Source organism: Pyxicephalus adspersus, chromosome 2, assembly GCF_032062135.1.
Source record: "Pyxicephalus adspersus chromosome 2, UCB_Pads_2.0, whole genome shotgun sequence".
NCBI classification, from domain to species: Eukaryota; Metazoa; Chordata; class Amphibia; order Anura; family Pyxicephalidae; genus Pyxicephalus; species Pyxicephalus adspersus.
Genome location: NC_092859.1, coordinates 52,171,362 through 52,195,243, shown reverse-complemented (window position 1 = coordinate 52,195,243; position 23,882 = coordinate 52,171,362). Strand labels below are relative to the sequence as shown.

Sequence of the window (23,882 nt, the reverse complement as noted above, 5' to 3'; positions counted from 1 at the left end):
ATTAGATATGGTATTGCTCTACTATTATTAACAATACATTTGGTTGTGTTACTTTCAAATTAGTTTAAATAATGGCTTGTGATATGGAACACTTACTAAGTCTTACAACCAAATTTAGTGATATATTTTGGTGATATATTTGTATGTAAAAATTATGATATGAGTTTCAAACAGTGTCTATTTACCTTGCATTACCATAGCTTAAAGTCTCTTTGTTCAACTGATGAAGCCACACAACGATACATGTCAAGAAAAGATATAGCTGCATTTCTTTAATACTTTTCTTTGCAACAATTATTTTGCATTATATTTTATGACTTGTCATGTTTGCAGTTTAGTTCAGCTTTGGCTAGTCGAAAACTTGTTTAGTCAAAATATTACTTTCAGTAAAAAAAAAAAAAAGTCCTTCTTTTCTAGTTGTTCAATTTTTTGCATAGGATATACTGTAGGTAATCTCTATGCCCTGAATGTATCACGATTACAATTTATACGGAAGTATTGAAAAAAGCCAAAGTCCAACGACGTGCATTGGTGCTATGTGTAGACTACAACTGCATTCCAGATAAAAATATGGATTCCTCCTCGAATAGTAAGAAACCACATACAGCTCTTCAATTGTTACTTTATCAGGAAAGATTATTCAACATGCGGAGGAATTGTTATCAACAAGGTAACAGGGCAAGTAAACTGCTGGCCTCACAAATAAAAAAGAGACAAAATCAGAACAGAATCCCTATTTTCAAACATCATATCTCTAAAAGGCTATAAATCCTCAAAAAATAGCTGACACCTTTAGTGAATATTACCACTCACTAAATAACCTTAAAGGCAACCTCAACACATAACAACCCAGAAATTCTAAAATAGTTAAATACCAAAAGCCTGTTTGATACCCAAATCAAATGAAAACAATATGGAAGATCTTAAAAGATCATTATAAAATAAGGAAATAGGGAGTGTGCATGCACCACCCATGATGATGACAACAGCCTGATTCATGCGGCTTCCCTCCGTCTTCTAATCCGGCTCCATCGCAGCTCTAACACGGCATCGAGCACAATCTCTGGGTGAGGATTCTTCCCCACACTTGGTATGGTTGGAAAGGCAGGGTTCAAGCAGGAAGACTGATTTTCTCGGTGACAGGCACAGGGAAGCAGTCCTAAGATGGCTGAAGTGCGGGACAGCGTGGCACAATCCAGGCTGAAATCAGCTCCCAGAAGCTGGATGACACTTTTTCTAGAGTCACTCAAAATACTTCTCAAATTATGGTGGTGGAAAATCAAATTGAGAATCTTCAAAATAAACTGGATGATCTGGAAAACTGCTCCAGATGTAGTAACTTCCGCATAAGAGGGGTTCTCAGAGTCAGTGAAAGACACCATAGAAGCAACCAAGAGATTCATGAAGTCAATATTACCAGAGGTTCAAAAATTGCACTTAGGGCTGGATAAAGCTCATTGTGTGCTGGTTGCACCTATAGAGGATGGTCCTCCATGTGACATCATTGTGAAGCCCCACTACGTTTCGACCAAAGAGGCTCTCATTAAGGCTACCAGGAATATGGAAAATCTGCAGATGGAAGGTCATCCAGCCCAGAGTTTTTCTGATTTATCTCCTTTCACAATCCAAACTAGGCATACCTTGAAGCCTTAATTGCAAATTCTGTTTTCCAACAATATAAAGTATCGTTGGGCATTTCCTTAAAGGCAATTTCAATATAATGGCAAAACCTTCTCTTGTTCATCCTGCACGGAAGGGGAAAATCTCTTTAAAGAGCTGCATTTATATCCTGGGGGCACTTCCACACATACGTCACTGGAGGTCTCACATGCTCCACTTTATCCTTTGTGGCAGAAAGTGGAATTCTCCTCCAAGGCCTCTAACAGTGCTACCTGAAAGGTTTTGAAAAGTTTATTTCCTGATTGATTACCTTCTTCCTCTCTTCAGTAAAAAAAAAAGAACTTTACCAAGAAGATGGACAAATCTTTTGATTTACAATTTATTTTTTGTTTTTTATGTTTTTATTTTTTATCTTGAGTTTGAGTTTGATCCATAGTTGAGTGGATCTCACTCTGCTGGCTTTAAAAGTCTATTGTTTACAGTGCTACAGATTTCTTGATATTGTTGTTTTCTTTTGATATTATGCTACCTCAGATACCTTGTACTTGCCATGTCAACTGCCTTTTAATTGTCTTCTGGGATTTTATTTTTAAAAGCTTTATGTTTAACTGATTACTTGTTACACTGGTCTACTTGATGGTGCCTTGGAGATGGGGGGCCACACATGCCCTCCACTACAGATGTTTATTACCCGGGATTCTGTGTATGTACCAGCCCAGTTGGTGTTACCCTTGTACTATGGAGCTGCTACATGCTCCACCCACTGAGGGGTCTGTGGTTGGTTCCCTACTGCTCCTCCCTCAGAACTCTATTTCATGAGCCACTATACATGTTGTTAACTGTTTGTTTTCCTGGTGTTTTGTTCCCAACTACCCCACTTTATCCTCATTCCCGTGGAGACTTATCAAAATCGCAATTGGGCTTATCTTGACAAATGTTCACTGATCCTACTAATTTAAATCAACTGCCCCTTTTATAACGGTTCTTACAACATTCCTAAGAAAACATGTGAGGTTATGTTGTGCTTCTCTAAAAATCTACGTTTTGCAACTTTTTTAAAAAGCAAAACAATCAACATCTTTCAATCCATATACAAAAAAGAAAAACATCAGCACAAAACAATAGAGAATCTCTATCCAAGATCACATACTACAAGGCTACAATAGCAATCAGGGGTGCAGAGCTGTTAGCTTACATTTTCAGTAAGCGAGAACAGCCCGATTCGCCGCGAGATCGAATTTTAAAATCTTGCAAATCATAATATTCAGTGCTACATTTTAGTTTGAACTTTCAATTCAGTAATTGTGAAACGTAATTGCACCTATAACAAAGAAAAGGCATCATAAGCACAGGAAATAATTGCAAATAAATTGCTGAATCTAAAAAATTTATATTTTTGATATCCAGTACAAAAACCCAATATAATTTCTAACCATATGCTGACATCTAAAGATACTTTCAGATAATTACTGGCATTGCAGACATTTACTACCATGTTGATCTGCAAATCCAACTTAGGGAACCCCATACTTCCACTTCAAATATTCACTATGATTAAACCTACAATTTGAAAGAGTCTATAATAGTAAAAAACAAAAAAAAACAGATACCCTAATAAAAAGATAGCTGCATATATCATGTGTCTGCAAAGGCCCATTCCACAAACACTAATGGAGGCAATCCCTACCTGTTCCATGCCTCCTATATAACTACTAAGTAGGCTTTCCACATGCTGACCTGTAACACTGCCCATTGAATGGAAGGGGAGACTCTTCATAGACGTCAAATCCCCTCAAACGTAAAATACCCCATGGCCATTAAAATCTTCCCCTTCCCTTAAACAGCTAATATTTTTTAGCAGCTTCATCGCTGCAGAGAGACTAATGCAGGGAGAAGGAAGGAGAGAGGGGAAAGTGTGGTAGCTCCGCCCCTTAGCAGATGGAGATTAAAATTACGATCTTTAGTGGCAGCTGCCTCCCTAATGATGAGAGGAGGTGCTCAATGAAATTTGTGGACATCAACTCTTCTGTGTAGTGCCTGCTGACATGCTCACTAACATTTCAGCACATCATCTTCCCTGATTGGAGAGCATGATGGTAAGCCATTTCAAAAGAACCTGTATTTTTTAGTAATTTCTGGGTTCTTCAGAACATACTTTGTGTTTTTTCTTGCATCCTAAGTTCATGTAAATCGTTTTTAGGACACATGTGGGAAATTGAGACCACCAAATGATTGATTTTTTTAATATGCACTATTGTTTTGTGATGATGTCTTTTCTCATTTGTATATTGATTGAAATAAAGATGTTGTTTTCTTTTTTTTTTTTTTTAAAGTTGCTTTGTTCTCAGTAAGTTATTTGTATGTCTCTAAAGTCCCTGATATTTTTGTAAAGTTTTCTTTTTCTTCTTTAACAAAATAAATGGTTGGGATATAGCATTTAATCATAAGTGTTTGATAGAGTAGAACACGCAGAAGAAATATATCTATTAGTGTTATTGGTTGTATATTGCAATCTCTATCTTTTATTTCTATCTTTCCTTTATTTCTATCTTTAGATTCTTTCCTCTGTTTTTTCGTTTCTTCTTTTTTGGTAATTGTCCTTTTTCGTCTTACTGCATTTATGTTACATTATTATTGTCACTTTTTCATCTTTTTGTTTTACTGGTATTGTTATACTTATAGAAACATTTTAGTAAAAAATAAAGTAAAAAAACAAAAACAGGAAATTAGACATTCTGTCATTCTGGCAGTAAAGATTCTGACCGGGTAATGTTTGATGGAATTTCAAAATATATCTAACATTTTTTTATTTTAGATTTTATATTTCAACTCTATATACTGTTCAGAGGGTATATTTATTTATTTTGCTATAATGTTTATTTATTTGTTTATTGTACAAATGGTTAGGTATTTCTTGTATTTTACTTTTTACCCTTATCCTATAATATTTTGAAAATGCAGTTATTTTTTCCTTTTTTGTGCACAGTGCAAGAAACTCTCTCCAGTGTACTCCTCTCAGACGCTTGTCATTGAAAGTGCATACATCAGTATATTTCAACCTATTCCAATTCTAACGTTATTTAAAATGTTAGCATTTCCCTCATATTAAGTCCAGGCAACCTCTGTAACAACAAAAGACAAGGGCTATTCTATATTCTATCCAATAAACTTTAATTAGATATTTTCAAGATAACAAAAAAGTCAGGATCTCTGTCATTTTTAGATTAGGTATAGTGCACCTCTTAGGGAACATTTGTCATGGGAAACATTGTACCTATGATAAAAGAAAGTAACTAAATAAAATGAGAGGATATCCAAAGTTTTTATTTGTCATTAAAACAACAGTAGAGGAAACATTCTTATTATGTTGGGCAGATTTCCACATATTCACATCTTAGGGACAGAAAATGAATATAAATCTTCCAGAGATGTAAAGAGCAAAAACAACCTGACCAAGGGTCTAACCTACCCATGCTCTGCCCTTTTGTTTGAATATCACAATACAATTATTATTTTCTTAACATATAGGATGTTTTGCAGGTAAAAAATGCTATACAGTAATAAATATAAATATAATATACACTTACTGAGGGTTGTCACAGCTCCTTGTTCGATATCTAACACCTGTTCCACAAGTGCGAGAGCATGAACCAAATTTACTCCACGAGCCCCAATTTCCATCTTGTCGGAGTATTTCAGGAGTAAGCCAGATGCAGTGGCCTTTAAAACAGTGCTTGCAAAATAAATAAACACATTTATAAACACAACTAATTACTGAACTCATTTTTTTAATACCCAAACCTTATTTTTTTTGTAAACTATATTTTGAAATGTAAATGTAATATCCATAATTGTTTTATTTATTATATATTATAACTGTTCATGTATTTATATTTTGCCAAACTTTTTGATAATTATAAGGTAATGCACTTAGCAGCCAAAAAAGTGTGATCATACAAGCTAGGGCTCGGGGGGCTACAAGGGAGTAAGTTAATGATAGAAGAGGATCTGGGTGTTTTTCTAGATACAAGTTCTGAAGTCTTGATAAACTACAAAGAGGCAGGTTTTTGATTGGAGACGGGACAGACAATGACCTTCCTGTAATAAAAAACCCGCTTGTTTACAATTTTTTGTTTATATCTACCTGCTCTCCCTCTGTTATTGCCGCCACTATCTTCACCTGGCCCTCTTCCAGTTTTAGGTTTTTGCCTGTCTAAATTAGCCAGGCAGAATGTGCAAGAGTAATTCATATAAATTTGCAACATACATTGAGTATTGCATACCTAGCTCTGTGAGAAACATTGTGAACATTGCAATAACCAAACTGCCTGCTGAAAATGTGTTTCCTTGAAGGATAGCACCCTTTTAACAGCATGCAATTCTGGTCTGTAGCTTCTAGCATGTTCAAAATATGTATTCTATTTTAAAAAAGGGATATAGACTAAAAAAAGACCTATAATCCTGCCTCTGTACAAAGCTTTATAAACCTTATCTTGAATATGCAGGTACATCTACAAACAAATTACAATTCGCCTACATAAAAAAAAACACCAATGCATACTCCAAATATGGCCCAAATGCCTCCAAATGATCACAGAGGAATGAAAATATATAAAACCCACAAGCATGGTAGAAAAATGGAAAGCAACTTACCTGTAAATGTTCTACATTAAACTTATTAAATATGTATTGTGTATTTATTAAATAAACATATGAATTTGTAAGCAACATATACAACTTACAATACTATAGACCAATTGCCACAAACATAAGAAAGATAATTGGGCGACCAGTTATGATGCATAAAAGAATGTGTTTTTGAAACAAATTTAAAATAAAAAAAAAACCTAATAGAAACAGTGTAGAGTAAGGTATACAAAGGCACATAATGACAAGAATAATATACTTCCCTACTTTGGAGCCAAACATGTTCTTGGAGATGGGCAGTGTCATCAGTGTCTGTTCAAACATAAGCATATTATGCCACACTGAGTATAAGTGGCACAAACAAAACAAGTGGTAGGTGATTGGTTTAATGGTTGGTGTTGGAGATAGCAAAACAAAGCAACATGCCATGGCAACATACCATGACATGATAAGAAGCTAGGCCTAAAACTACTGGTATACTAATTGCACATGTAGGGCCCCACAAAGGTGAACTGAATGATACATGAATGACAACTCATTGGTTGCCCCAAGTGCATTTGGAATGCAAGTATCTTGGCTAGGAACATAATATACCAATCATGAATCAACATGTACAATTCACTAGACACAATCAGAACACAATAAAGTCAGTCTTGCCCAAAAACATATGAATATAAAAATTCAGTTCATCTATTACAAAACCAAAAAAATAATTCATTTGCAATCCTGTTACTGACAAAGAACTGGAAATACTGGATTAAGCTTTAGTGCCTAACAAAAAAACTAAGTTTGTGTAGAATCTGCATTTATTTGCACGTAAACATATTTTAATATCTATGTATGACAAAAAATAACACAGAATCCACTTTTGGAGGAACTCATTGAGTACTAGACAGCCCTAGCAAATAGGGAATATTGTATTAAATTGTATTGTTTTTTAAATAAATGGGTTAAGTTCTTGATTTAAGGTAGTTTTTGTGATACCATACATCAATTAGCATTTATTGAGGGCAGGTCCATTTAAGATGGAACTTTTCTTGTACCTGTAGGCAGATACTTTATTTTTTTCAAATATATTTCACACAATAGGCCTCACTCTTTTTTTAGACTTTTCTATATGAACGTGATTACTAAGACTTGCAGTATGACACATTTGTATTTTTTTTTGTACCTGTTGTTCTACAAATACAACCTTTTCACCATATGGACTGGGAGTGTATGCAAATTACAATATATTTTTAATTAAATTTTATTTTAATAAAAAAAAATTTGTTTGGGATATTCTTAAAGCATATTATTGCTCAGAAAGCCAATTGCAGGGAACACCATTATATACAATTACCTCTTTTCGGAAAAGCATTTAATTTGGACAGAACTTGTACCTCAAACACACTTGCAGTCACCATTGCAATTTAAACATGATGCAAAATTGCTGCAAATAAATTAAAAACACAATCCTACAAAATGTGAGCTGATGTGTCACATTCCTACATGTGTTCATTTCAAATATACATTGATGATTACTGGTTACCAATCAACCTTGACAAATCAACCCTGAAATAATATTTTAGGAACCCAATGGGCCTGATTTATTAAAGCTGTCAAAGACTGGAGAGGATAAACTTCTATCAGTGAACCTGGGTGATCAAAAACGAGGAAATTATCTGGTCCAGGATTTAAAACATTCGCTAACAAATAGCAAATAACTTTAGGAAATGGTTTGCTGGATCCTCCAGGTTCACTAATGAAAGTGTATCCTATGCAGCCTTGGAGACTTCAATAAATCAGACCTAATGTTGGTAAAAGATATACTAACTGATATTCAACAGACATGACCTGGGGGGATAAATGTGCCAGCAAAGGAGCTGATACAAATTCAAATCTTATATCACACAGAATCAGATCAGAAATATAGAGCCAAACATTACACAAATTGTTAAACTACTGGTGTGGTTTATTTCTTTTCCTCTAAATAAGAGTTCCCACAATGTGGGCGTTAAGAGGCACTTATCTGGCTGGTGATTTTGTTCTGTGTATTACCACAGTCCAGTATTCCCTGTATATTCCCTCCAGAAGTGTTGTTTCCAGCAACAGAGTAAGTAATATCATCTTTAACCCTTTCAGAGAATTGGTAAGGGGAACTATGCACCTGAGGTTAGGGGACAGAAATCTGGAATCTAGATTCCAAGAAGCCCCCCACCCGCAAACCTCCCTCCTGCAATGATGACCCTTTCCACCACTGGGGTCAGGTGGGGTCTTGTTTTTCCAAAGGGAACGTGACTACATGTTTTTTCCAGAGGACTCCAGATACCAGAGGACCTCACATGCTTGCCACCCTATTTCTTATTCAGTAAGCTCCTGTGCCTATTGAAGTGTCTGGTTTAAAAATGGGGGGGGGGGGGGGGCACATTATATTCAGTGGGATTCAAGTTACAAATCAACCCAAACACTGGGTCATTTTGATAAATTGTCAGTTAACCCAAAAGAGGTAAACTTTACCCTTGGTTACAGCTAATCCTAAGGGGAAACAACCATACCCTGATCTGTATGTTACATTATAACTTTCTGAACGATGGGCTGTATTGTTGGTTATGAACAGCTTGTGAACAGGTCTGTCTAACCTGATCTATGTTTACCAATTTTTGCACATGCCCTATGTGCACAATCCTTTCAGTAAAAGCTTATGTGTGTTTTTTTTTTGTGCCCTTGGATCCCTTTGTTTTCTGTGACAAGGGGTAGACCTAATTTTGCTTTTGCAGCACACTATGTCCTTTGAGTTAGGAAGTTCCTGCTTCCAGGAGGCCCAGTAAAGCCAGAGGTGCCTTTCTCCTATAGATTTCAGGGTAGAGGACCTTCACGCTCTAAAATCAATAGCCTCCTATATTGCTCTGCTTCCTATCATGTCTATCTGCTTCTGGAATGCATTACATTGGGCATTGGTGGAATACCCTTTCTCTTGCTCAGGTCAAGGGAGGTTCTGTTGCTTCCTGATGTTCTCTTTCTATGGCTATGCTATGGCGCTGGCTCTTTGCTATGGCACTGGGATATTGTTTTTATATTATTCTCCATATCTACATCCTACAGATCCTAAAATCTTTACATATCCACACCCAGACCACATGACTCACAGTGATATTTTTCTGTGACTTAACTGCCGTTATGTGACTCACCTGCCTGGAGGTACTTAACTTGGATGCTGGGCCTCCCTTTCCACATGTCAGGAAAAATGTTATGGCCTTTCTAGTCTTTTTCCTTGTCCAACGTCTACATTAATTGCGTGTTTATGATTTGTTCTTGACTTTTGGCATACATGGCTATGAAATAAGGGCAAGGGGTGGCCTTCAATACCTGATATGGTCCTTTGTGGAGGTACTCTTGGTTTTTCTGTGGCACCAACCATATTTTTATATGCATTCTTTCTATTTAAAAGGCCGACGTGGTTCCAGCGTTATTGATCTCTTTCAGTTGATGCATCGTTTGATCTTTAGATACCCCAAGCTCCCTGCCTATGCTTCCACCCTCCACTTTCCATTGCATAGGATAATTGGTTATCAGTCTCCTGAGTCGAATTGGAAGCAATTTTCCTATTTTTTTTTTAACATAGTACTGTGTTTTTTTCTTCATATTTTTTTAGACTGTAAAGTTAAGTTCACAAACACTTTTGTTTTAGCCCAGTTGTAGGGTTTTGGTTTTACGCTTTCTGTACACATTCTCTCCTCTAGCTTCCTAGTTGATCCCCATTGCTAATGCCCTTCAATGCCCAACAATTGTTAGTGTTGCCTAAGTCATTAGCGCATAAAGATGCATACCTTGTAGGAATATCCTGCCATATTTTAGTTCTGAGAGGGGAGTCTCAGAATTTATAACACATGCACTGGTAATTTGATTCCTAGTAGCTATAGTTCTTCTCTCTAGGCTACCTGGCTCTATTAAATCAATGAAGGGGAACATCCTTAACATTTCTTGATGCTTGGCAGCTAGACTAGAAATCCCATTGGAAAAGGCATTCCACTACTCCCCAAATCCCTGGAATTGGCTCACTGAACTGGAACAAATCAAGCATTGGGAACAACAAGTACAAAAATGGGGGTGAATGCTTTTAAATAGTCTTCTGGTTTTAGTGTCATTTTGCTATGTGACACCTTTACTATCCCTTGTGGGCAGACATGGTGGACACCCAGCCTTTCTTCCCCCCATCAATATATGTGTTTTCCTTCCCTATCCCTTTTTTTGTGGACTCCTGCGACTTTATTTTCCTCATTCTTGATTCCTGTGTGTTTGACCACTGAGCTCACAACCCATCCAGACAGAGAGGACCCCCAGGGACTCCTGCCCAGATCCTGAGTACATTGGATCAGTGTGACATTTTGGTATAGGCCCTCTGAATGGTAATGCTGATATGCTCTTGTATGTTTTTTTTTAATTTCCAAATGTCTTTATTAATAAAACTGAAATGAAACTTAGGTATCTACAAACTGTCAAAGTGAGAGATAACTATACAATTTAGGTGCCACATCCATATCAAAGTTTATTCAATATTTATTTCCTAATTAGTTATTGGACTTTTAAGTCACCAAAATATCATTAGTTATTAAATAAATCTAAAAACAAAATGTATTTCAGCATTTAGGAACAAGAAACATGCATGAAATTTTTACATAAATAATAAATATGTCATCAAAATTGTCCAATTTTCCAGTTCTCATGGTGTTTTTTTATATAAAAATATAAATAATGCAAAGTATGTTTTTCTATAGATTCGAATGTAAATATGTTACAGCATGCTGGATTATCACACTCAAAATTGATTTACCATTGATGGTGGCATACTGAAGATGAATCAGCTTTAGGTTAGTGCTCTGGGTTGTCAAGTTTTCAGATCTAATGCTGAAGGCATATTGAACGGCTAAATCCCCTAGTCCAGCATTTCAGCTTTGAAATGCTAGTTTAAATGATAATAAATTGTACTGGTTCCCTGTCAACGTTACGAGGAGCTCGTCTGAAGGTTTTTAATGTGATTTGAATCACCTGTACTTTGGATATAAATACATGCACAGGGAAAGCTACTATTGCTCTCCCTATGATCGCACATACCTTAAACAGCGGAAAAAGGATAGAGTGTTTATCTAAGGAGGTAAATTCTACTACAGGTTGACAATCGAAAATCCGGCCATTGATAATCTGGATCCTACAGTTTTCTGGCATGAATTTTGGATTGCATGTTCAATACAGGGACTGCAGTACACTGTTTGGCCACTAATGTTTTGCTGGCACTGTTCTGCAGAAACAGCTGTTAAGTCTTGCTTAATACAATAAAGTCCCTGCTCCCTGCTCACTGAAACTGTGCCAAATGTCCATGGTGCTGAGAGAGTATAAAAAAAAGTGTGTATTTTCAGAAACCTCAGGCTCGGAGGTTGTCGGATTTTTGAATGTCAACCTGTAGCATATTGTTTTACTAGATGGAGTGATATATGATTGCTAAGGGGAGTTTTCTATCTCTACAATTACAGCTTTATTTGTAAGATTATCGTGATAGTGATAAAGTTTTGGATAAATGTTTATTGTATATTGTTTCATAATTCAATACGATTGGTTGTCCAAATATGGTAGAATAAGTTTACCCTTATACATGTTTGATAACACTGCATCACAAAAAAATAAATATTGTCTGCTACTTGGTCTAATCCATGTGTCCTATACTAAATCAAGTGCACTGAATCCAAATCTGAAGTCTGATTCTGCCTAGGACATCAGGATTTTAAATTTATTAGGCGTATAGACATGATTAGCTACATTCTCTCATTCTGCAGTTAGTATGTAATCTCTATACATAACTAACTTTTGCCTCATAGTTCCATGACATTACAAAAACGTAGTTTTATGTTGCAACAACATATACAATTACAAATATTTCACCCGAGTCCTTGTTCAACACACATGTACACTTCAGAAGTGTTTCAGGAACTTGCTTTGCGTTTGTGGCTCTCAGCTGTCTCCTGTTGCAGAAACCACCAGTAGTCGCCCATCATGTTGGGGTTGCACCGGCCTTTATATCTTGTTTCTATACCAGAAATGTCCTGGTGGAATCTCTCCCCTTGTTCATCACTCACATCACCCATATTTTGTGGTAAGAAGTCCAGATGGGAATGTAAGAAATGTATACTAAGTGATATTCAGCAGCCAAGTTTATGGTATGCTGTTAGCATGTTGTTCACGAATTCAGCATGGTTTTCAGCTCGCTGGTTGCCCAGAAAGTTTTGTGCAACTAGCACAAATGAATCCCAAGCAGCAAGTTCAAGTGGGTTGAGTTTGTCTCTGAATGTGGAATCATGCATCAAATTGTGTATTTGGGGACCAACACAACTGCCTGCTTTCAGTTAAGCATCTGTTATAACTTTTCCAAACATGTCCTTCAGATGCTGAAAACCCATACCATCACGATCCATTGCAACAACAAACATTTTCAATCCAAGTTTAAAAGAAGTGGCGGAAGGTAAACTTTCTGTGGATCAATGAGTGATTTATGCTTCACGTTGTACTGGCCAACAGTGTGTTCAGGTCTGGGTGGCCATTCTTTCACTTTGTAATGGTTGCTGTCATCACGACTTTTCCACAGGCAGAGAAAGCACATATATTTTGTATATCCCAATTGCAGGCCAAGAAGGAGTGCCACCACCTTCAGGTCACCACAAACGTTCCACTTCTGTTCTGAATAGTTAACCTATTTCAAAATGACCTCCATGGATTCGTATGTTTCTTTCATTCCCTCGAATGAGCAAGAGGAACAGAAGGTTTTTCATTACCTTTATGCAGCAATACAGCTGCATAAAAATATGTGGCCTCTTCACATTGGGGTTCATAACATCGATTAACATTAACATCATCCTCCTGTTCCTCACCTGACATGTCACTGTCAGTAACAAAAGATGTAGAATGAACTGGCACTAGATTCTCTGCATTATGTGGCACTGGCTTAAGAGCAGATTCACAATTAGGATAGTTGATTTTTGACTTAATCTTCTTCGAAAACCCAGCAATTTTACTCATACAGAAGTAGCAGTCCAAGTGATGGTCTTTTGGCTCACGCCAAACCATAGGCACAGCAAAAGGCATTTTATTCCTTTTCCCATTTAACCACTGTGTTAGGCCAACATAACACATCTGACAGCAGATATAAGGTGCCCAGCTTTTATCCTGATCTTCAATTTCACATCCAAAGTAATACTTGTAAGCAAATCGCACCCTCTTGGTTAGATTCTTGCGTTGATCACACGGGGTATATTTGCCACAAATGTAGCAAACATTGTCTGGTTTATTAACACAGCTGTGCCTACTCATCTTTAGCTAAAAACAGACTCACTATGGCCTAACTGTACCATCCAATAAGATGGTTTCGCACTGGAGACAAGCCCTTGGTCCATCTCATAATATATACCTATTTCTGACATCAGCTCACTGACTTTTCCAGACATGCCCAGGGAACGTGATTCAGCTAAGGTGGCAGCAAGCATAGTGGTAGCTGCAATAATGTTCCCATGTAGAAATACATTACCCAATTACCGACCATTTGAACAGCTATAACATGCCTATAACTTAAAATCTGTACATGATAGGCAAATTCTGAGTTCAGATTTGGATTCAGAACACTCGATATCATGTAAATCACATGTGTTATTCCCAGTAGCAAAATCATTGTTGTGCAGTAATAAACAATTTTGTAGGGATCTGTAAACGTCTGAACTATGAAATATAAGATGTAAAGACTTTGAAGAATTGAGCCATACATTCCGCCCTAAAAATGTATCAAGTTGATCTCAATGCGGCATGCTGAGTTTATTATTGTTGTGCAAGACCTCTGTGTTACCTATGTTATATTTGCACATTTATACAGCTAGAGTGTTTTGGTGGGTATTCAGTGTAATTATTATTATTATTATTATTATTAATAATAATAAACAGGATTTATATAGCACCAACATGTTACGCAGCGCTGTACATTAAATAGGGGTTGCAAATGACAGACTAATACAGACAGTGATACAGGAAGAGAGGACCCTGCCCCGAAGACCTTACAATCTAGTAGGTGAGGGAATTTATACACAATAGGATGGGAGATATGTAGTGGTGGGAAGTACTGATGGTTTCAAAAGACAGAAGATGGGTAAGCAAGTTTGAAAAAATAGGTTTTGAGTGCTCTTTTAAATGAGCAGAAAGAAGGAGCAAGCCGAATAGGACGAGGAAGACCATTCCAGAGAGTTTGGGCAGCTCTAGAGAAATCTTGTATCCGTGCATGTGATGTGGTTATGAGTGAGGAAGTAGGTCATTGGAGGAGCGAAGAGAGCGGCTGGGGGAGTACTTTTTTACCAGGTCAGAAATGTAAGTGGGGCAAAAACTGTGGAGGGGTTTGAAGGCAAAGCACAGGAGCTTGAATGTTTTTCTAAGGTGAAATGGAAGCCAGTGTAGAGGTCTGCAAAGAGATGCAGCAGAAGAGGAGCTGTGGGAAGGATGGATGAGTCTGGCTGCAGCATTCATAATGGATTGTGGAGGAGAGAGTCAGGTTAGTGGAATACCAGAGAGGAGGAGGTTACAGTAGTCCAGGCGAGAGATGATAAGAGCATGTACAAGGAGTTTGGTGGTCTCAGGGGACAGGTACTGAAAATGATCTGAATATGGGGGGTAAATGAGAGGGCAGAGTCAAAGGTGACAGCAAGACAATGTGCCTGAGGGGAGGGCCAAATAACAGTGTTGTTAACAGTTAGATATATGTCAGGGGGAGATTTGGAATTTGAGGGGGGGGGTGATGATGAGTTCTGTTTTATCCAGGTTGAGCTTAAGAAATTGGTCAGACATCAATGATGAGATGGCGAACAGGCAGCATGAGACCTTATCCAGGACTGAGGGAGACAGGACAGTGGTTGACAGATAGATTTGAGGGTCATCAGCATACAGATGGTACTGTAAGCCAAAGGAGGATATGAGACTACAGAGAGAGTAGGTGTACAGAGAAAAAAGAACCGTTCCAAGGACTGACCCTTGGGGAACACCAACAGGGAGCAGAGTGGGCAAGGAGGAGTTACCATTGAAAGAAACTTGAAAGGAGCAGTCGAACAGATAGGAAGCAAATAAAAAGAGCAGTGTCACTGATACCAATGGAGCGCATGATTTGTATTAGAATGGTGAATCAACAGTGTCAAAAGCAGAAGAAAGATCAAGGAGAAGGAACATGAAAAAGATGCCTTGAGACTTAGCTCTGATGATGTAATTGGCCACTTTAGTAAGGGCTGTTTCAGTGGAATGGGCAGCTCGAAAGCCAAACTGGAGAGGGTCAAGGAGTGAGTTGGCGCTGTTCAAGAAGTTTGGAGACATATGGGAGAAGGGAGATAGGACGGTAGTTAGAGGGTAGGGAGGGGTCCAGTGAGGGTTTTTTTAGGATAGGGAGAATTATGGCATGTTTAAAAGCTGAGGGGTATTTACCAGTAGAAAGGGAAAGGTTGAATAGTTCGGTTAGGGCAGGGGCCAGGGTGGAGGAATGGGCATGGAGTAGACCAGAGGGAATTGGGTCAAGCGGACAGGTAGTAGATGGAGATGTTGAGAGAAGAGACTTCGTCCACAGTAACAGAGCTGAGGGATGTCAGTGATGATTTACAGGTGGAAGGGGTGGGGATGGTTGGAGTGGCTCGGTGAGCAGAGACATCATGTCTGAATTTGTCTATTTTATCTCTAAAGTAGATGGCAATGTCTTGGGCAGAGAAGGATGTTGTGGGGGGAGCAGGTGTGGGGTTTAGGAGGGAGTCAATTGTTGAGAAGATGTTGCGTGGGTTGGAAGCTTGAGAGGAAATGACTGCGGAGAAATAAATTTGCCTGGTGACTCTGTGGTAAAGCTTTGTTTTGTTGCCAGGTCTGGGGGTATGTGTAAAATGCAGGCCTCCATAGGAGAGAGCATCAGCAGAGGCACAGTCAGAGGAGGAAAGTTTCAATGAGAGCCAGAAAGTTTAGAGATTTAGAAAGGAGAATGTTGTGTATGGAGGCTAATTTATTGCCAACAGATCGGGCATTCCATAGAATGCCACAGAGAGGGGTAAGGACTTATGGGTAGGGTGAATGGGAATGAGGTTAGGAGAAGGGAGGGTCTTGAGTATATGGAAGGGAGAGGCTGTGTGGGGGACCAGGGTTGTGTGAGATGTCACCAGAGAGTATCAGTAGGGAAAAAAGGTGAAGGAACAGAGAGACAATGAGTTATCAAACTGGGGAGGACAGGGAGTAGTGCCAACAAAGAGGGAGCAGTGTGAATAATACATTTTTACAAATAATTGCGAACCATATGCGTACAATAAACAATTTGGCAAACTGAAGTCCAAGAGAAGCAGTCCAGTAATATGGGTTTCAAGTGAGGCTTGTAAACTTGCCGAGTTCCAGGAGTGGGGGATGATGATTCAGTCTAGAATTATCTAGAATTACCTAGAATTTTTGCAACACAATAAATTTTAGTAAAACACTACGTTGTATGGATTAAATGTAATTAATTTTATTGTTATGTTTTTGACAGTAATTTATCTCTTTGATGTCCCATGCCTCCCGAGGAAGCAATTTTTTTTTTTTTTTGCAAAATGCTTCGAGAACTAAAAAATAGGACAATTTTGATGACATCATTATTTTTGTAAAACTTGTAGATTCATATCTCATGCATTTTTCTAGTTCTGATAATGTAGAATTAAATTATGTTTTTGGAACTATTTGATGACTATACTTTGGTGATACTTTGGTGCCTTAAAAGTCTAATAAATTAGGAAATATATATTGCATATGTAATTTGGTTACAAAATGTTTGAGCACTGGTAATTCTGGATGAAAAGTTCTTAGCATAGGAGATTGGGTTAAGCTAAATTGAGAGGATTACCACACGGAGAGAGATGCCTTTATTGTGGGGTAAAGGGAGAGTGGAGGGGAGAGTCCCATATGAACTGTTGTCAGTAAAGAACATCTAAATCTCACATAGGAAAAGACTCTATTTCCACCCATATTTTGTTTGGGATAGAAATTCATCAGTTGGGATAACAAAGAGGCTGAGTAATAATGTGGTATACTAGGCAATCCCATACCACCAATATCATAAGTCATAAGAAGTCGAGAACCATAGGAGTCCGTGGCCTTTTATAATTCCAAGATAAACTTTCTCAAAAAATGTTAAATAAGGAGAAAGACTATAGTTCTAAAAGGATAAAGCAGCTTTGAAAGAAAAAACACTCGTTATACAAGTGGCTGGGAATTAAGTGGAGATAGAAAACACAGGAGTTTGGAAACAAAAGGAGTTGAATCCTTATAGTAACTACAAACTCTAAGTAAACTTTTATAACTCCTTGAAAACAATAAAAAATGTAACTGGGAAAATTAATGGTAGCAAGGTGGAAGGTTTTGTTCAGTGCACAGTCTGCCATATGTATGCACAAATAGAGCAACAGCTCCTAGGGGAATACTGCTCTGACAGATGTGAGAAAGTTGCCCCTCTGGTATCTCGCCCTGAAGAGCTGAAGAAGTGTATTGCAAAACTAAAATCGATGGATCACCTTGAGAGAGGTCTCCTGCTCACTGAGCAGTTAGTTAATGGTTTTGATGTGGAAGGTGGAGAGGTTAATCATGATTAACATGTAGGGAGCTGGGTGACGTAAATTGGTAGGAGTGGTAGGGGCACCATAAAAAGAAGGCAGCCCTGTGTTTGAGCACCCTAACAAATTTGCAAAGTTATGTGAAGATGTGCAGGTGGCAGACCAAGTGGTGGAAACTCTAGATAGTATTGCTACCACTAACAGCGGGGAGAGCAGCCCATCTAGTAGGGGTGGGAAAAGCAATGCAGGAAGGTGTAGACAATTGGTTGTCATAGGGGATTCTATGGTCAGGAGGACTGATAGAATAATTTGTTGCCCGGATACCTTCAACCGAATGAATTGCTGTCTCCCTGGTGCCAGGGTTCGGCATGTGGTGGACCGAGTAGACAAATTAATGGGAGAAGCTGGGCATGACCCAGCTGTCTTGGTCCATGTTGGAACCAACAACAGGATAGATGGAAGATGGAGGATCTTTAAAGATCAATTTAAGGAACTAGGCTTCAAGTTGAAGGAACAAAATTCCAAGGTTATATTCTCTGAAATATTGCCTGTGCCATGCACAACACAGGAAGGGCAGAGGGAGCTTAGACAGCTTAACACATGGCCTAAGTCCTGGTGTAATTGAGAAGGGTTTGGGTTCTTGTTGGTTATTAGTAGCTATGAGAGTCCCCTGTATACCCTAAACATTTTAGGTAATTACAACCAACAATTTAGAACAATCAAGATCTAAAGGATTGAACGCAATGAGTTGTTAGGCTGCAGAACATGACAAGCAGACTTTACACACACACAGCTAGCACACTGCAGGTAGATACATTTTACAGGAAGTTTTTGGCAGTGATGAGAGTTGTGAACTGGCTGTCCTGTCCTCATCTGCGATCACATGCATGATGCTCTTTGTGTTACCTAGGTATAGCACTAGGAGGTGTCATCTGAAGGTAGGCTGAATTCACACTGGCAGTAAGGTTGCATTTGCTGCGTTTACCCCTCACTTTCCTCTCGCCAGGTACCACTGCTAGGCCTGAAAAGCCAAGCACTTACCGCCTGTTACCAATCCCAGGTGCCCAGCAGTTATCACAGGTTACCAATCCAAGGTGCCCAGCAGTTATCACAGGCTACCAATCCCAGGTGCCCAGCAGTTATCCAGGTGCCCAGCAGTTATCACAGGTTACCAATCCAAGGTGCCCAGCAGTTATCACAGGCTACCAATCCCAGGTGCCCAGCAGTTATCACAGGTTTCCAATCCCAGGTGCCCAGCAGTTATCACCGGTTGCCAATCCCAGGTACCCAGCAGTTATCACGGGTTACCAATCCCAGGTGCGTAGCAGTTATCACAGATTTTTTTTACTGCCAATGTGAACTAAGCCTAATTTGTTAAGCCACATTGATGACAATATTACACTACTACTAAGTGATTTCACTATTAAAACATGGAACTCTAGGGAGTTGAAATAAAATACACAGCACTGGACTGTTGGGGTATAATACAAAAAAAAATGGAACAATTGTACATTCTAATCAGCCAGGCATTAGAAAGTTGGAACAAAGTATGGGGGCAGGTAGAACACTGACACAATAGCAGGGGTTACTGGATACCTATGGCATAAATAACTAGAAGCTCCAAATTTGCCGTGTCCAGCCCCACCCACTTTTTTACTACTCGGCTACAGTTTCCCCCAACCCAGCTAAAAAAAAATTCTGGGGAGAACACTGATATAGAGAACTCCCATCCCAATTATTAACTTTGAGATCATTACAAAGAACAAGAGGACACTTTTTGCGTCTGGAGGAAAAAAAGTTTAAGCTCCAGATAAGAAAGGGATTCTTCACTGGAAGGTCTGTGAAAATACGGAATGGGCACAAAGTAGTTTCAGTAACTACTATATATCGCTTGAAGAAAAGGCTAACTATGCAATCCTACCAGTGATAGACAAGTCAATTTGTTCTAATTGAGCTAGCTCATTAGGTAGTGATGTTAAAAACTGTTTATATTTGAGGGAGTATAATAAAGAGGTTGTACGGGGAAGTCAAATTCCTAGAAATGTAATGAAAGTTGGTTCCCAGGTATGAGGGAAAGAAGTTTGCAAGTGAGCTAGGATAAAAGAAGGGATATGTAAATTAAGTATTTGAAATTTATTCTCATTAACCATATAGTAGGAAGCAGCACTAAATTTTTGTAATACGTACTGCATAGCTTTTAAGGAACAGGATAGTTAAGCAAACTGATTAATTGTGTGGAATCTGTAGCCAGCCATGATACTTCTAATTTTACTGTTTGTGCAGATATGTTCTGCTAGTGGTTCTAGTAATAAAATAAAAATAATGGGGAAGGGGGTCAACCCTGTCAGATACAGTTAGAAGTACAAATGAAATGATCGGAAGAAAAGACTCTAGCTGATGGTACTGAATACAATGATAACATTTTATTCATCTAGGACAGCGATGGCGAACCTATGGCACGCGTGCCAGCTGTGGCACGCTAAGGCCTTGCAGCTGGCACGCGGGAAGGTCCGCAATTAAGATATGCGGCAGAGCAGAGGACGAGTGTTAGAGAGATTTGTGGCCTGCTTGGAAGAAGTTAGGCTATTTATGAACGAAAAGGGGGAAGACTATCCTCAACTCACCAACATGGCCTGGCTTACCAACCTCATGTTCTTTACAGATTTTACTAACCACTTTAATGTACTAAACAAAAAATTACAAGGCATGGGAAAAACAGCAGAAAGCATGTTTAGTGACATCAAAGCTTTTGAGAGAAAATTGCATGTTTTTGAAAAAGACCTTGAGAGTGGACAGCTAAATATTTTCCCAACCTAAAAATACATTTGGATAATTCTACAACATTTGTGGACAGTCATAAAAAACACCAGGAAATCCACAAAGCATATTCCACCATTGTAGCCGAAGCAAAGGAGAATTTTAGTAAAAGATTTTCTCAGTTGGTTTAATTGACGTGCTGGCACTTTGAGGAAATTCTTTGGTTTTGTGCGGCAGTTTGGGCACTCGGGCTCAAAAAGGTTAGCCATCACTGATCTAGGACATTAAACAAGTAACCCCAACGTACATCATCAAATGCCTTTTCAGCATCAAGAGAAAGTAGCGCAGAAGTTATCTTATGCAACTCCATGAATCCTATAACATTTATCAGGCACAGTGTGCCATTAGGGGCTTACCTATTTGCAACTTGGCCAGGAGATACAAAATTTTGAATAATATTTATGAGTCCGGTAGCTACTAGTTTAGAAAATTTCTTTAATTAGCTGTACAGGTAGGGTCCTTTCCTGGCTTTGGTATGATAACAATTAAAGCTTGGAGTATCTCTTGTGGAAAGGAACAGGAATGTAGCCAAATTGAAAAGATCTGATAGGTACAGGGCTAAGATGGTCTAAAATCTATTATAATATTTATTGGTAAAGCCATCCATGACCGAGGATTTGTGATTTGGTAAAGAATATATTATCTGTTTAATCTCTGGGACTGTAAAAGTGTCGGAGAGAGTTTGTACTTGAGTTGGGGTGAGGTTTGTAGGCAAACAGCATTTAAAAAACGAATGTATGATTTGTGATGTGGGCCAAAATGAAAAATTTGGACAAAGTCGGGGACCAACCTTGATATTTATTCAAAAAAATGTCTACAATTGAGGAAGTTGTTCCTTCTTATCAGATATAACAATGAACCTTTTCTTATAAAAACAAACTTAAGTTTTGCTTAAATTGAATCCTGAACGAGCAAAGCGTAATAGTTAGTTTTCTTGAATGCAAATTCAACCATTCAAGTCCATGCCTTGGAGTAGCAAGGAAAAGTGCATTAACATAAAAAAGCATAAACAAAAGAACAACAAAAAACATAAACAAATGAAAACTTTCATTGAAGCTCAGTTTGCTAAACTCTGATCTACTCTGATACACACTGGTACACGCCAGATACCTGGCATCTCTTCTTGGATGCTAGTTTATCAATGTCCAGAGTCAGGCTCTGAGCTGAGGAAATCCTAAAGATTGAATGAAGGTGTTCATAAGTGAGAAGACTCCTGTGTGATGTTTTGTTTATCTTCATCAAAGAGAATAGTTGGTCACACAGATATGTGCTGCCGAACATAGAGAGAATTTGAGCAGCTTGGGACGAAGCTAGGGCATTGTGTCAGGGATGTAACATAAAAAATGTGTAGTGCCCACAGTGTCAAACTTTGACTTCAGCGTGTTACTACACTGGAGTTCAATCAGCTCAGTTAGGAGATTAGTTGGTGCATTTTCCACGTTAACTGCAAATGGATTACTAAGCAGTTCAAACTTACATTCCTGGGCATCACAGTCAGAAAATCGCAAGGTAAAATCGGCGCTGAGTTTGCCGAGTTTTTTTAGCAAACTGTGCACTTAAGAACACGGCAGTAGAGATCTGTGTTTTTATGGTTTGGCAGCAAGGAAAATGGCCCAGGTTTCCTTGCAGTCTCCAACAGGCACAATTTTGTTTTAAAAGCTCCCACTGCAGCGTATATGTCTGTGATGACATGGCCCTGCCCCTGTAGCTGCAGGTTCAGCACGTCAAGATGGCCCATGATGTCACAGAGAAATGCCAGCTCAGACAGAAACTTTTTATCTTGGAGCTCTGCTGTGTCTTTCCCTTTGCTTTCTAGACACTGACAAATTTCCTCATGCAGCTGGAAAGATCTGCACAGTATATTTCCTCTGCTTAACCATCTCACCTCTGTGTGATACGGCACATCTGTGTGTTCCGAACAACACTCCTCCAGAAAAGACTTGAACTGGCGGTGATTCAAACCTTTAGCTCTTATAAAGTTAATTGCTCGTGTTATGGTGCTCATAACATGTTCCATCTTCAGGACTTTGCAACACAACGATTCCTGATGTATGATGCAGTGATAAACAGTTAGCGCACCTGCACAGTTCTCTTCCCGCATTTTCACCTGAATGCTGGCCACCAATCCACTCTTTTGACCGCACACTGAGGGTGCACCATCTGTCGTTAGTGACACAAGTTTATCTCAAGGTAGCCTCATTTGTGTTAAACATTGGGAAACCTCTTCAAAGATTTATTTTGCTGTGGTTGTGCTATTTAAAATTTTAATTGCCATTAGGTGTCATGTTTATTTTAATCCTAAAAGTTCCTCCATAACGCACCTATTTGAGTCCACTTCACAGATAAAGACTGACTGTGATATGGCTTTTAGAACATAGTCTGTTGTTTTGTTTCATAGTGTTTTTTTATGTTATATTTTTTGGTTATAGCTAGGTTGGCTCCGCTCACAACTTTTCCACTCCCACCTTTCTAGAAAGCTTCAGTTTTCCACCTTTCGTTTGGCCATTTCTGGGAGACGTGGCCCGATGTGACTGATAATAGTGGTTGCTAATAAATGTAGTTGTTAATGAATGTCAACAGGAGGGTACGCTTGTGGGTTCTGATTGATGCACCAGAAGAGCATTCTGGGATTTGTAGTATTAGTGATGCATGTGCTGTCTACTGGGGGGCCAGGTCTAGAAGACATTTGGTAATTTCTCTAGCAGGCCAAACATAACAGTGTGGGCCAGATTCTTTTCTCTGGTCATAGCCTTCTGAATACAGGTTGCCTTCTGTGGAAAGAGTCCAGGAAATTTTGATTGGAGACCTGAAGTCGCTATTTGGTTAGCCCCTTACAGGGCCAAGATTCTGGGATAGAAGGGAAGAATCTAGGTGGACCTTGCTATTTTACCGCAGTATAGGCTGAGTTTGTAGTCTGGCCTGACAAATGTGGGGTAGTCAGGAGTAGGGGGTGTATCATTTTTGTAAGAAGGTGTGGCGCCTAAAGCAGCAACAGTGTTTATGGATGAAAGACCGGTGCTGCCACTCCATGCTGCCTGGGAATACCGGATGCCCTCTTGGCAGGTGGTCATACTATGAAATTGCTAACTTTGTAAGACTTACTGATAAAGTTGTTTGTTTTGCTGATTGCTGGAATGAAGCCGTTTGTGTTACTTTCTGCTGGAATAATGATGTTTTGTGTTTTTCCGCTGATTT

General features: G+C 38.7%; 1 protein-coding gene across 3 annotated transcripts in view; it reads right to left on the bottom strand.

Annotated features, from left to right (window-relative positions):
• Positions 1–23,882, bottom strand: part of LOC140323580 (A disintegrin and metalloproteinase with thrombospondin motifs 2-like) — a 355,904-nt gene that overhangs the window by 186,095 nt on the left and 145,927 nt on the right. For 2 of the 3 annotated variants that reach the window (XM_072400782.1, XM_072400783.1), the window contains exon 11: positions 5,208–5,340. In XM_072400782.1, coding sequence (XP_072256883.1) covers positions 5,208–5,340 — 133 coding nt within the window. Of the gene's footprint in view, positions 1–5,207; positions 5,354–23,882 lie in introns of all 3 variants that reach the window. The other variant, XM_072400780.1, reaches the window with a different exon arrangement.